Here is a 14,523-nt window from a genome sequence, read left to right as displayed (position 1 = left end):
AGAAACTGCTCTGCTACCAAGCACTAGAAAGGTAGAAATTTGAAGGCCATCTAGCTTTCCAAGCAGATACTGTGGCAATTAGTAACAATCAGAAATAAAACATATTTTTGAAAAGCTCATATGCATATACACCTGATAAGCCTACACACTGCATAAGATGGCTCTTACTCCTGCTTCCACGGAATGAATGAAAGATACAGCTCCCAAATATTTCAACAGGAGAAGGGTTCTGATGACAACTCAAATGCTGGAGGGTTTCTTTTTTCTTTTTTCTTTTTTTTTTTTCCCTCCTGAGAATAGTCAGAATCTGGGTGACAAACTCCTCAGCGTTCCTGCAACTCGAAAGGTATTTGTGTGCCTCAGTGTAACCACCCTTAGCTTCCATCCTTTCTTTTCTGAAATCCAGTAATTAACTACTTTGAATATGTTTGTTACGGTACAGATACAGAACTGGAAACAATTGTGCCTTCATGGATGAGTGCAAGACTCATCTGTGTTTTTTTAGGACCCTGGAATGACGACATGCCTGGCAGACTTCCTGTGATCTCCATCCACTGTCATAAACAAAGGACATTTACCGTTTCCCACCCCAACCAAAAAACACTTTACGAGGACACCAAGTTATGTTATGAGGTACTGTTTAGATCTGAAGATCTTTAGGACATAAATCTCACTCAAACAGTATTAAAATACATATTTTAAAATCATATTAAAGCACAAATATTTCCAATCCATGACAAAGTCTTATTATTTAACCAAATGTGGCTATTGTACAGCGATGATACCACTGCAAAACAACTTAGAGAAGCACATACCGCTACATGTCAAAGCTAAATCAGATCCTAAGCGATACTGAAGAAAAACATTCCCTTACATGAATGGTGATCTCTCGTGGTGGGGCAGGGTGTGATGATGGCTGCTCCTAAAGGTTTACTTTAGAGTGGGTCAATAAATTTCAAGTTGAACATGTCTCCTTCCAGAATTAAGTGTCTTGCTGAAAGGCTCTGATTTTTGAAAAAACACAGTTGAAGTCCATGAGAGAAGCCATCAGGCCCCAAAAAAGCTCGGGATCGTTTCCATTGCAGTCAATAACGAACTCCCCCACGAGTCTTGTTATGTGGGAGCAGAAGTAGACCTTGCTTTTTCTGACCAATGGCCAGTGGCATGGAAACATCCTTTAATGTCTAGTGATCTCTATTTTACCTTCCCTTCTTTTCCCTAATTGTTTCAGATGCCTCAGTATCTTATCTCCGATACTCTCTGAGCAACAAGTTCTCCTGGGACTGGTTCTGAGGTTTTGCCACACTTCATTAATACAGAGTGTTTCAAGGAAAAAGATCCTCCTAAGTGAGGTGGGTGGTGCTGTGCTCACACTATGCTCACCTCAGCAGCAGAATCAGGCTGAGTGAGGAAAATACACATCAAGCCATTTGTGTAAAGGACCCTTAAGGGTAAAACAAATCACAGCTTCTTATTTAAATAACACAGTACCATGCAAAATTCACAAATTAAGAGCTTCTAAGGACTGTCTTTAAATATAAAAATGCAAACCTTTGCTTAAAAATCCACCACTGCTATATGTATTACTCTTTACTTTATCTGTTTAAGCCATGCAAAAGGTTTAATGAAAGTGTCCCTTTAACAAATGCAGAATCTGAAGAAAAAAAAAGAAAAAAAAAGGAAAACAAAGAACAAGAAATAAAAAAGCCAGAACAAATGCCTAGGCCAAAAATACCCCCACAAGTTTTGATCCTTCTCATTGAACCTATTTAGCAAGGTATTTACCCATCTGAGCAGAGATAGTCAGGGGTCTAAACACCACATCTGTGTTGCCCTTCCCCAGCAGATTTAGTCCTTGCTGCAGGAAGGAGCTCTTATGGGCAATTTTACCTTGTCCCTTGCAGGTCCCTACCCATGCTGACACCCTTGAACCTTGATGCCGTCACTGCAGGGAGGCACAGCTAAGGACAAACATCAGCCATTCTATCAGACCTAACAGGCAGCCCCTGCTGTGATGCTGCAACAGGTATGTGATGGGGAGCGTGTCTGGCAGGAGGGCTCACGCATCAGAGTGGGGCTGTCGTTGGGTCACCCAAGGAAGCCCCGTCCTGCACCTGCGTGTGCTACATTCTGTGCCTGGGTGGAATAAGGGAGAGATCACGGCCCAGCTGCAAATGCATGAGGGAGTCATGAATCTCACACTCAATACAGGGAACTTGTGCCACACTAACAGGCTTTAAGAGAGGAAAAGTGAAACTTGGAAAATGAGTATGGCAGGGCTTGCTGGGACTATACAGTGCTGCAAGTTGGGATAGTAGAATAGCCCTTGGATCACACTGCACAGATTTGAGGGTAGCAGTGGTTTATTATCTCATTAGAAACATCTAATTCCCTGTAATAAAGATTGCATGTAGAGTGTCAAAGAACAGACAAGGCTATTACAGTCCACAGTCAGGAGTAATGCTTTTTTTCCCCACTTATTGCTAAATAGGCAGGAGTAGCTTTTCAATTTCAAAATAAAAACTACATAATTACAGTAATAATACCATGCTCCTGACGGCTCTGCAGCTGCATATTGTAAAACTCAAAGCCACTGATCAGAAACAAAAGCAGTAAGTCAGTAACAGCTTTTCAGAAATGTTCTTCTAGGGTGATTATGTCTGTCAAAATACTTCTATGAGGGAAAGACTCATTACTGCACATATCTCATGTCCCCTTCTCCCTAAATACCCTGCAAGTGCTTGCATGTTTTCCTAACAACAGATAAAGAAACCTTTGCCAGAGGTGTAATTAAGACTATATGAACACTGGAACAATCATGGATCCCATTCAAATAGGCATCAGTTACAGCAAAAAGCCAGAAGCAGTCATTTTTTTATCATCCATTATAAAAAAATATTTCCCAACCAGTGTTTCAATACAGCTAAATGTTAAAAACCTTCTACATTACTAATAAATTAAAACCCCCATATCTCCAACCATCTTGTAAGAAAGTAGGTAAGTAATTTAAGATTTAGTTTACATAAATTAGCACAGAGATGTGTATTTGAACAAGTGCACTGAAAACAGATATGCCTTCTTGTCTTCTGATATCTCTCGAGTTATTGAGTAACAGGAGGGCCTTTATATCCTTTGTACAACTTGAGAGTCTGCTAACACTAAATGGTCAATAGTCAAACCCCAGGAGAATGTTTCACCAGATAGACAATGACAAAAGGGACCACAAAGTACGGTCAAATGCTTTGCAGCATTATTACAGTAGACTTCAACATTCAATTTACCGTGTTTACTCTTGGGAAGGGATGAAGGTAGTATATTTACACTGCAAATCACATAAGTGAAATTTGATGGGTTGGTAGAGTTCTTATTTTTTTAACCTACTAAAGTATCAGGTTTTCAGAGGTAGTTTGAAAGGCAATAGTGATGTACACGATTAAAAACCATACTCCTTTGCTTGACTGTGGATAAAACTCTTAAATACTGTTGGTGCTCTTCCTGAACCTCGCAGAGGACACTAAATGGATAAGATGTTCTAACTGGAGCTGACAACAGCCAATTAAGTGTCAGAAGAACAATCTGATAAGTAGGTCTTCATGTCTATAGGCATTTCCCGATATGTCTTAACTGTCAATCTGAATGTTAAACGTCTCTATCTCATTATTGACTGATTTATTGAAGGAGAACGCTTTTGTCTCTTTTGGACTTCGGGGTTGCATCAGAAAGAAGGAAAGGAAAATACTAGGACCAGCGCTTAATTTGGAACAATAGACAGGGAATCCTAATTATAGCAAAGTCCTAATCTTTCAACTGAGCAGGTGTATGGTTTGGTGACACCACTACCATGCAGCTTCCCACACCATACCTTTTAAGAAATGGTAGATGCTCAGTCTAGAGGAGATCTGTTTCTTTAATAGGTGGAAGGATATCTGTGGATGTGCTAGCAGGCTGCTCTCTGCTTTCAGTGCTTCTTGCTAGTCATACAGAAGACAACACCTCGCTGGATGGATCTCTTCCCTTCTTGTCCTCACCCCTGTCAATATCAATCACATGAACTATGCCAGATTTCAGGATCAGGTCATCGGTCTCCACGTGGCTCCTGTTATCGTCCACCTCAATGTACTTCCCTTTGGACGGCTGGGTAGCCTTACTGAAGACATCTTTAAAACGGCGTTTGAGTTCAACGTCTGGGCAATAGACGTACTCATAAAGAGCACCAGCAAGGACTGCTCCTATTATTGGTCCCACCCAATATACCTGCAAAAAGAGGTGAAAAAAAGACAGGCGTTAAGCTCTGGAGCAAATAAACAAGCCAGGGTCTCAGAGAAAAGCATACCACTACAGACTTACCCAGAAAAGTTTCTGCAAAATGCCCTGGCCCAATTGTTAGAACCAACTCTCCAGAAACGCAAGGCCACATGGCTTTCATGAACAGGGATGAAATATGCCATCATACCAGTTTAGGAGGCAGAGAAGTGTAACTGCCGTAGGTTTCACAGAAGGTGACCTGGAGCTCAGCAGTTAAGTGACTGCTCTAAAAATCACATATGAAATAGGTCAAAAGGCAGCCTCTTAGGTAATTAATGGCATCCGTCCTAGGTTGCTTTTTTTTCTTTCTGACTCCTCCCAGTCTCTCTCACATATATCTCATCCCCTTCAAAAATAGTCACCCTGAATCCAGTCACCTAAACCACCTTGCATCCATAGGTGTGTCTTTTCCCTAAAATCTCCTCTCATGCCAGTATTTAGGGAATCACCAGGACCCCGTGGAGCAGCGTTGAAGAGGGACCTATGTTGACATGTCAGTGAGGTACAGTTACTACTTCCCTGATGCCTGAAAAAGATTTCAGTCTACAATGTTCTGGGGCAGACTGGCAGAGCAGCAGCGAAGCTATGGACACCTTCCATCGACAGACATGCAGACATCCTCTCTGGCTGCCCGACCTCCTCCTGATACTAGAAAGCAGCTTTTGCCCCCACTTTATGGAAGATTTGAAGATTTAACTTATTTTTTAAAAAACTTTGTCTGTAAGACAAAAGTAGAGGTTCTTCATCATCCTTATTTGGATCAACCATAGCTATAGCATTTCTTGAGACATAAAAGATCCTGGTAGAGTCATGTATGACTTGTCAAATAGAGCTCTGTAGGCAAATACAATATATAGTTGCTCTGGCATAGCTTTCATTTTAAACTAGCAGGGATTAGATGATTAAAAAGCAGGCACACATCTTCAAAGGAAATAGTTTTGTCAAGTTTTACTGATCCATCTCTTTCCAAGAGGCCTCCTCTAAATTTTCATCTCTTGTTGCCAACCTTAGACAACATACATAGACTGTTTGCTAGATGGTGCATGAAATCAACACCAATGTAGAAAACTGATTTTCTTTCTGCATTTTCACCCAGGGTGACACTGAACTTTTAAGGAAACAGAATCTTCCCTAGTGTATAGACAAATACTACTGCAGTATTTCAGACTCACATTTCCAAAATCATCCAAATTTGGGTTCTGATCCCACAGAATCTAACAGGCAGTCACCTACCTGATTGTCTAATTTGAGTAAGTACATACAACCGACACACACAACTTTGTAGGGTACCTATTTATTTCAGCATGACGTGCAGCAGATCAGTAACATTAGTAGGTGCAGAAGCCCACGGGCTTCTGTCAATGGCATGCCAATGTCACTGCTCTGGAGGAAAAGAAAAGGCCACCTTTCCAAGCAACTGGGACAGTAGTTAAGCTTCTCCTAGAAGTTTCTCCATGGTATATCTGTTTATTGTTTACAGCTTCAGTTATAAGTTCTAGGCTCCTTCAGAGTATGGATAATTAATCTTGTGAAAAACTACAGCAGTTTTTCGTATGAACAGCCATTCACTGACAACTGGGTAAATCTGCCTCAGTAGGGTAACACTTGGGAACAAAGTTACACATGGTATCATGTTTGCAGAATTGGAGCCTTAGGGCCTGAAGACAATGCTATTTCTGTTATTAGCTGCAGTGGGAGCAATGTGGGCTTCATACTTTAAAAATCAAGAAAATCCTTAAATGCACTGTAATATGCAGCTCTTACAGTTAGCATTGAAAGTGTCCCTAGAAGTGCTTTCCCTGTCTATAATTAGGTGAGGCTGCGCTGCAATCCACCTCTCCCTTATAAAATGTGAATTGCTTTTTAATAAGTTTAATAATGGGATGCTATAGAAAATCACTGCATCATTCACAACCTGTTTATCAAATTGTTTCCTGTGCAAATACTCCTAGTTAAGCTGACGCTTTCAAATTGAAGCAGGTAACATCTGGTCTGGTCTACAAAGACCAGACTGCAACCCCTTCATCTCTCACTCCGGGCATTCAGCGAGGCAGGAAACCTCCCCGGGGAACCAGATCACAGAGGGTCCCTGCTCTCATTTTCTATGTCTGCCCCAGTTTGCTGCAGAACCAGGTGAAACGTGAAGCTGACAGAATTACTTCCATAACTTCTCACCAGCGTGACCGGGGGGGTTGCAATCTGCCTCGGAGGATTTTTCTTTCTAGCAGTTCAATTCTTTCAGTCTCACTGGATTGCTTTTTTTTTTTTTTTTTTTTTGGTTTTGAACTTTTTGTATGGTTCCCTTTCTACCCCAGCTACTACCTCCACAAAACAGCCCCCGAATAGCAAGACGCTATTCCAATGTGCTGCGTACTGCACCACAGTCCTGGGCGAGGAGTGTAACTATACCTAAGCCTGTGGCAGGTCAGCGCCTGCCTTCCTCAGTGATGGTCTCTACGGGACATCCTGGGATAAATAACTAAAAGCAAATGATGCATGAAAAATCCTGATAGCTGTTTGTCGCTATGGTGAAGGACTCATGAAGGCAGAGTTACCCATTGGTTTTCCCATCTCCCCATGATGACAGCAGGTCCAAATGATCGAGCAGGGTTCATACTGGCACCAGTGTAATTGATCTAAGGCAGAGACAAAATGTTACCTGTTATTAAAGTCTTGAAGGTAGTTAATCAATTTCTGTTAGTCCTTGTACTATGGGACACCCTGGTTTTGTATGGCTTCTCATCTTGACAGCAGGTATTGTCACTCTCCTGAGTCTTACCACAAAATTAACAAAGTCATCATGTAAACAGGCAGAAAAGTTCTCATGCAACACCCTACCCAAGGGGACCCTCCTGCTATTCCAAAGGTTTTTGGTGTGGATCCATGCAGAATATAGCAGCTATACAGCTATAGCAGCTATAAAGGCCACAGAAGTTTCCATTTACTTCTGAAGTAGTCATAAAGGGAAAGGGGGTCTATTTTTTAAGGAGAAGCCATTAACTTACAGCAAATAAATGCCCAATTGCAACAGAAAATCCAATTGCTAAAGCTACTGAACCAGTGACATCACTTCGTTTTGAATCACAGCTGGCAAAAATAGTAAAAACCAGCTGGAATGTAATTATCAACTCCACCAGGAGTCCATGGCCAGCGGAAAGATCTCCGTGTACCTGGAAGAAGGGAAAGAAACACCGGAAATGAAGAAAAGGTGATTTCGTAAATCAGAAAGCCACCACAGACATTAATTGTATTTCAATGACAGTTATTTCTAAATGGTACAGAGTGAAAAGCAACAATGAACTTTTAGAGGTACAGATTCCCCTCCCACACTTTTCTCCTCCTTTTTTTTTTTTTAATTTTAAATTTTTTTTATTATTTTGAGAGCCATGGAAAATTACTGCTGGACTGAGAACAGAAGGCTTAACAGTAACATCCAACAAGAACTTCAAAGTTAGACTGCAGAAGTATAGTTTATTTTTACACAGGGATTTGCAAATGCTGCACTTCCCCTTCACCATTTTTTTTCTTGGGAGCACTGTAATTTACTATTCAATTATAAATTCATTAATTAGCCCTGACTTAATTAATTTAAATTTCAATTAAAAATTAAGCAGTGTGCGGCTCAAGTGCATTTTTAATAAGTCCTGCAACAGGGCTAACTGATGGCGTTCCTTATTAGTTTAGAACAAAGCTGAAATCTAAGCCACAATCTATTTCAAAAGTATGTCATTTTAAGTTGATGTTTTCTCAGCCCCCACCATAATGGCATAGAATTAATTTCCCCCTCCCCAGCCCATATAAAAATGGCATTTCACGCATATATTATTTAAATTTTGTATGTAAATTAACATTACCTGCTGTCATCAGATTTGGGGAAGTTCTAGGAAAAAGAACTTCTATAAAAAGAACAGCTTTAGATATTACACTGCATAAACCTATCCTAAAGAGAGCTTTAAGCCCTGTCTAGATGTTGTAAATAAACCAGCAAGCTCCCGAAATCTCTACTTGAGCTCTCTTTATGCTGCGTGACACTGATTGTATGTTCTTAGGCTCTAAGTCTAGTTGAAGAGCTGGAGGAGAAGCGATTACCGCAGTGACTCCCAGGCCTCCTACGACGCTCGGTGGTGTGACGAGGTAAAGGATGCCTGCGCCCACGATGGCTCCCAGGCACTGCGCAAGAATGTAGAAGACAGACTTGGCGAGGCTGATCTTCCTCGTGCAGACCATTGCCACGGTCACAGCAGGGTTAATGTGGCCTCCACTGATGTGTCCAAAGCACTGCACCATGGTTGCAATGCTGAGTCCAAAGCAGAGGGAGATAAGGACCATGTCTACAGGCAGGGGCTTCTCTGCTCCACCCCAGTTGATTGTGGAGCCCAGGCTGAGAAGTACAAAAATGAGCATGGCCAAAAATTCTGCTGAAACAGCTTTCCAGAAGGGCTGAGTCCAGACTCCTTTGAACGCTACCATGATGCTCTCACACTTACACAGACGTCCACACTTACTGGAAAGAAAAACAAAGCTTCATAAGAAGTCACCAAGTAAGCCTTATGCTCTCCTGTTGGGGGTTGCTATCCAGCAGACTATCCAGACAGAGAGAAGGCGGCAATGCTGAGTATCCTCAGGCTGGGACGACCACAGATTGCACTTTCAGAGCAGACTGCCCTTAAAACATAACCAGTGTTTTGAGTGTCTGTAGGACAGGGGGTAATTAACGGCCCCTTGCAATAAGTCTGTCTGTATAGCTTCAGGTCACAGAAAGCAACTCTGTATCTTCTGAAGTGAGTATGAATATAAGCGTATTCTTCTATACCAGCTGACATCTGCCTGACTTAGAGTCTGTACATCCCTTCAACATACAGTGGCCTGTTGACCATCACATTCATTAAATCTGTGGGTATCCTCTTTTTCTAAGCAAATCTGTACTTTTCAACAAAACAAATTTGATAATTCAATAAAAAGCAGTATCTTAGTCAAGCCCTAATGGTTTTGATAACAGTGTAGTGTTAGGAGGTTGTCCTGGGAGGTGTAAGAGAAGTTCTGTTTGTTTGAACGCTCACACAAACCCATATTTCAACTTATATTTACGCAAAGAGCAGTTTCTTCACTGTGGATGTAGAGTAAAAATTGAATTCAGCCAGAAGAATAGATGCAATCCTAAATTCTGAACTTTAAATCAATCACTCAATCAATAAAGCACTTTCTTTTGGGCTAAGGGTGCTGAGTAAGCTGTGGAATAGAGCAATATTTCTGCATGTGTGGTGTGTAGAACTGTGTGGCACAGAAAGAAATGTCTTGATTTTCTTCTCTGTCTGGAGAGTGTATTTATTAGTCTACACTGCCTTCCTGATGAGTTACAATTTTGCTAGATGTTCAGATACCTATGAAAGTGGGTCACCAAAGAAAAGTTATTTGTGATATTAATAAATTAGGAGAATAAGCCAAAAGGGAAGCATTTTAATGAGTTTCTAAGGAATGCTAACAAGATTCTTCTCTAAAAACAAAAGCAAAAAACCTCCAACCCCTCCAAAAAGTAGAAAACAAAAGAAAGAATATTCAGCTGCTACATTTGGGAACAGAATTTCAAGTGGAAGACTGATGAATTTATGCTCAGTTATCTAAGGTAACTGAGCTACAATGCATATTTAATGTCACTTACATCAGAAAGAAGCATAAAAGGCATGTCCGCCCTTTTCAAGTTATTGCAAGAGGAATGGTCCATGAATTTCTTAACAGTTGCAGTGAGTTAGGGAAAGGCAATTTAATCCTGTGACTAGAGCAAATAATTTGTTTCCTTGTCTCATTTCTTATGCTAATTTACTGCGTATTTTGGATAGGTCATTTGAACTCTATCTCAGTTCTCTAGACTCTCAAATGAGAGCAAGAATTACATTATCTCCTGCAAATGGTTGTTAAAAAGTGGTTGTGAAGTGATCGGAGAGGCATGAGTGGGACTTGCTCTGCTGGAGAAGAACTGAAGCCAGAACTCAAAAGAGAATAAACTCATCTCCAAAATCTTCTGATTTTGGGTCGGACTTGAGACAAACAGAAAGATGTTTTTGTAAGATCTGATATTAACAGTCAGTTAATGACTATCTAGATGAGACTTTTTGTTCAAAATGGCTCCAAAATCATTGCCTCGCCCAACACTGAAGCTCACAGGTATTCGGTCATCCTTACCTTTGAACCCTATGCCCCGATTCTCACTGAAACCTAAAGGCTTACCTCTGGCCCTTACTACTTCCTCACTAATAATTCATTTTAGTGGCCTGAGAAAAGCTCGTTTTCACAGGGCATGTCCCAGGTGACATTTCATACAGGAATGAAGCATATCCTGGAGCCCATGGAAAAGAAACCTGCGTGCACAGGTAAGGGAAGCAGCACTCATCCACCCTTTCACCCCCATCTCAGTTGGGATGCAACCTGGATTTCCCTGATTTTTTGCTTGCTAAGCAAAATGCAAGCCCTGGTGTTATATTCCACACTTCTGCAAAATTTCCAACCACCAAGGGCACTATGGGGGGAATGTAGGTTTCTGGAGCATGGGAGAGACCTATGGTCACTCCTATGTCTGAGTGTCCCTGACCATCTCTTTCTGTATGCAGAGAACAGTGAGATCTCCAAATTAATTACATTCCTTCATCCTGTAGAAGTGAGCAGAAAAGGGTGTTTGGTATCAAAATCGTGCACTTAGCTTCCCTCTAGCTGCGGAACATCTTGAAAGAACACATTAAGAGTGAATGTATGTACAAGAGGGAGATGAGGATCCAGGAGATCACACCTTCTACTGAACTGCTGCTGGGATTGTCTAGAAGGAGGCTGCTACCATTTATGAAAGGCAGATCTCGTACTGCTTCTCCAGCTGAGAGCACATCCCATCAGTTCAGTCAATACTATTTACAGCCCTGAAAATGCAAAAATGCTGCATGCAAGCCAAAAGCGTAACTCAAACAGAGAAGCTTGCTTATCAACATAAAGTTTCTGTTGGTCTAAAACAGCACACTACGTGGAAAAAAATCAAAATATTAGAACTATACATATAGTCAGCCATACTTTGATAGTTAATGATCTACACTTCTATTTTTAATGCATACATGTTTCTCTGAAGCAGCCTATTTTTCTATGATTTCAACATCCAGCAAAATACCTAGCTGTCATGGCCAAATTTTTCTTTCAAACTGCACACCACCTTCTCCACTGTAAAATCCTCTAACACAAGCTCAATACTGTGTTTGAGCCCTGAGTACAGGTTTTCATTTAAATCCGAAGGCTATCTGCAACTTAGAAATCAACACCATCTCCAACATCCATTATTTTTTCAGCATGCATTTAATTTAAAGGCTTGAGATGAGACAGTGGTGTCTGTGCCAGGTCTGCAACCAAAACTGGGACTTCCCAGCAACTAAGATTGGCCATCAAAGTTGCAAAACAATTTTTTGGAGGGGTTGTTGATTGTGGTTGCTTCAGATAAATACAAAACACAACAGAAAAATAGAAAGACACTTTCATGTTATGGTCAACATAAATTTGAACTGTGGTCATGCTTGGAATTCGCTGGTCTGGGCTACGCATGATAGAGTGGACTGTGTCTGCTAGGATGTAAGGTGGGTTTTTACAGGTCGCGTTGCCATCAGGGCTGCAGGCATGGTTATGGCTTCAAAGCCGTAACAAAGTAAACAGTAACAAAGGCTTCCAGTGCAAAAGTCAAACGGTTTTTTTAAAATCCTTCCTTTTCTAACTACTATCATTTCAAGGAGCAGAGCAAACGGCCTGGATGCGGGCTTGCAGCCAGCCGCTCCACACGACACTACTGTCACACACAGGTTTCGTGCGTGCGGCGGCTATTTACAGCGGCACCTCCGCAGCAAGCTCACGTAGCTCCCGACCTGCGCCGGCACCGCGGGCTGGAGCTCAAATGGACGTCGGGCACCCGCTTGCCAGCGTGGGGGGAGCAGGGCGACAGGCTGTCATTGCGAGCCCAGTGCACGGCGGCAGGGCTTGCTTGTCACCGCTTCGCCTCATTTTCCACGGCGCTGTTGAATGAGGGACTGACACGGGTGGATCTGCAGGGGGTGGGGAGCGGAGGTTGGGAGTGCGGTGCCGCAGCCCGGGGGCTGTGCGGGAGCTGGGCTTTCTGCACGCACGTCTCTCGTCGCAGGACCGCAAGTGGCGAATAAAACGACGTTTTAGGGTGCGGACGAGGAGAGGGGTTTGCAGCCCGCTGCACCCCACCTCCCCCCCCGCCTTTGCACCTCGCGTGTTCGAACGCAAGGACGACCGAAAGGCTGCGGTAGCGCCTTCGGGGAGGGGGAGCCCGGTGCCCTTGGAGCCATCCCTCGGTGCAAAACGTGGGGGAAAGGCAGCACCCCCGAGCCCCCCGCCGAGCGACCCGGCTGCGCGACTCCTCGCCGGGCCGGACAGCCGGGGGTTCCCCGCGGGCGCGGAAAGGGGCGCCCCTCCCGCAGCCGCGCACCCCCCTCCGCTCTCCCCGCGGCTTTCCCGTAAAGTCACCCTCGGTTCGGGTGGGCTGCCCCCTCCCGCCTGCCCGCCACCCCGCCTCCCTGCCCTCCGCCCCCTCCCTGCGCGCCCCGCGGAGCGCCGCGCACTCACCCGCGGCGCGGAGCGGCCGCTCCGTCGCTCATGCCTGCCCGGCGGGCGCGGGTGAGCGGCGCGGCCCGGGGTGGGCCGGGGGCGCGGGCGGGGGGGTGGCGCGGCTCCCGGCCCGGCGGCTGGCCAGCGCCCGCCCGCCCGCCGTCCCCTACCTGCTGCTCCGGCCGGCCGCAGGGGACTCGAGGAACTGCCGCCGGAGCCCCGGCCGCGGGTCATTTGCGATCATGTGAATATGCAGATTAATTCAGGGGGTTCGCGGCTGCTTATTAAAAGAAGCAGCCAGGGTCGAAGCGAGCCCACTACGCTGCAGCAGCAGCGATGGGGAGGACCCAACGGTTTCTCCGTTTCTTCTCTGCCACGCACTGTGGAAGGAAAAAAAGTCTGAGCGACTCCACAGCCGGGGAGCTTTATCCACCAAAAATTCCTACTAGTCCCTTACTAGGATGCTACTGGTTATGAAAGAGGCAAAGAAGTTTTATTTCTTGGAAGTGCTAAATTCAGCAAAGTTTTGCCTAGTGTGGGAAGCCAATGGAGGCCACTGAAAAGAACTGTTGAAATTAGATTGTGACGCTGTTGAGGAAACTTAGGTGGTCCTCACCTTGGAAAGAACCCGATGACTCTACAGCACAAAAACAATCCGATGAAAAAAACAGCCCTTCACGTAATAAGAAAAAAAACGAAGTTGCCTAAGTTTCCAGGCACAATTACTTCATTAGGGAATGCGTAGAAACTGCCTCTTGGAGAAGATGGGTGAAAATGGGACAGAGTGTCTGGAGAATCCTTTTTCTCCACTGACTTAGACCTTTGCATCCAATACAAGAACCTGCGCATAAGTTAGGTAGAAAACATTTTAAGGGATGTGTCGCAAGTGTCAAACGAGGTTAAAACAGCATGCAAGAGAAACTGCATCTACCGCTGTGTATCCATGTAGCAACAGAGAAAGAATCAAAGTTTGGCATGATGATCAGCCAGCCTGTATGGGACACACTGTACAGCTAATCCTTCTGACCATTAGGAAACAGTGAAAAATGTGAAGGACTGCTTTGGGCATGGAAACCCTGGACAGAAAGTCCTCTTTTAGCTTCTGCTAGAGGTTTGTAGGTAATAATTTACACCAGTGAAAAGCAAGTATAATGTATAACACTATTTGTTCTGGATGACCTCGACACATTTTTACACACAATAATAAAAAAAGTAATGACCACGTGTTAAATACTATCCATCACAGTTTATGGTAAATGCAGGTGATCATAAGGTACAAATGCAGGTGTTTCTCTCATGTTTGCCTGCTCTTCCCCTATAGCCATGTTGTAAAGGATACCAAGAGACTTTCACAATTTGCTAGCAAAAGAAAAACAGCTGGCTGGATGTTTTTCTTTCTCATTTTCAGGCTTCGCTTCATTTGCTTATGTTTTGAGCTTAGTGTAGAGGGGGTGCAGCCATCATTACACAGCTCCGCTCTTTCATTTGGCCCATTTGGTTTTTCAATCTATGCTCTTCACAACCTGCTACAGTGATTCCAGAAACTTCAAGTACTGTCTTATTGACACATGAGCCAATCGTATACTTCGTATACTCACAGATCAACATTTTCTGTTGCTGCTGCAG

General features: G+C 43.6%; 1 protein-coding gene across 4 annotated transcripts; it reads right to left on the bottom strand.

Moving 5' to 3' along the window:
* Nucleotides 1-255: 255 nt before the first annotated feature.
* AQP4 (aquaporin 4) lies at nucleotides 256-13,295 on the bottom strand. Of its 4 annotated transcripts, none has more exons than XM_005243272.3 (5): nucleotides 13,068-13,295; nucleotides 8,395-8,809; nucleotides 7,311-7,475; nucleotides 6,861-6,941; nucleotides 256-4,254 (listed from the first exon to the last, which is right to left on the bottom strand). In XM_005243272.3, exons 1-5 carry the CDS (start codon nucleotides 13,139-13,141, stop codon nucleotides 3,976-3,978), a joined length of 1,014 nt encoding a protein of 337 aa, XP_005243329.1. In that variant the 5' UTR covers nucleotides 13,142-13,295; the 3' UTR covers nucleotides 256-3,975. The 4 variants fall into 4 exon arrangements, with proteins under 4 accessions (XP_005243329.1, XP_055656733.1, XP_055656734.1 ...); XM_055800758.1 differs by having other exon boundaries at nucleotides 12,916-13,291; XM_055800759.1 differs by lacking the exon at nucleotides 6,861-6,941 and having other exon boundaries at nucleotides 12,916-13,293.
* Between the last annotated feature and the right edge of the window lie 1,228 nt (nucleotides 13,296-14,523).

Source organism: Falco peregrinus, chromosome 3 (assembly GCF_023634155.1).
Source record: "Falco peregrinus isolate bFalPer1 chromosome 3, bFalPer1.pri, whole genome shotgun sequence".
NCBI classification, from domain to species: Eukaryota; Metazoa; Chordata; class Aves; order Falconiformes; family Falconidae; genus Falco; species Falco peregrinus.
This window is presented reverse-complemented; position numbering and strand designations above follow the sequence as displayed.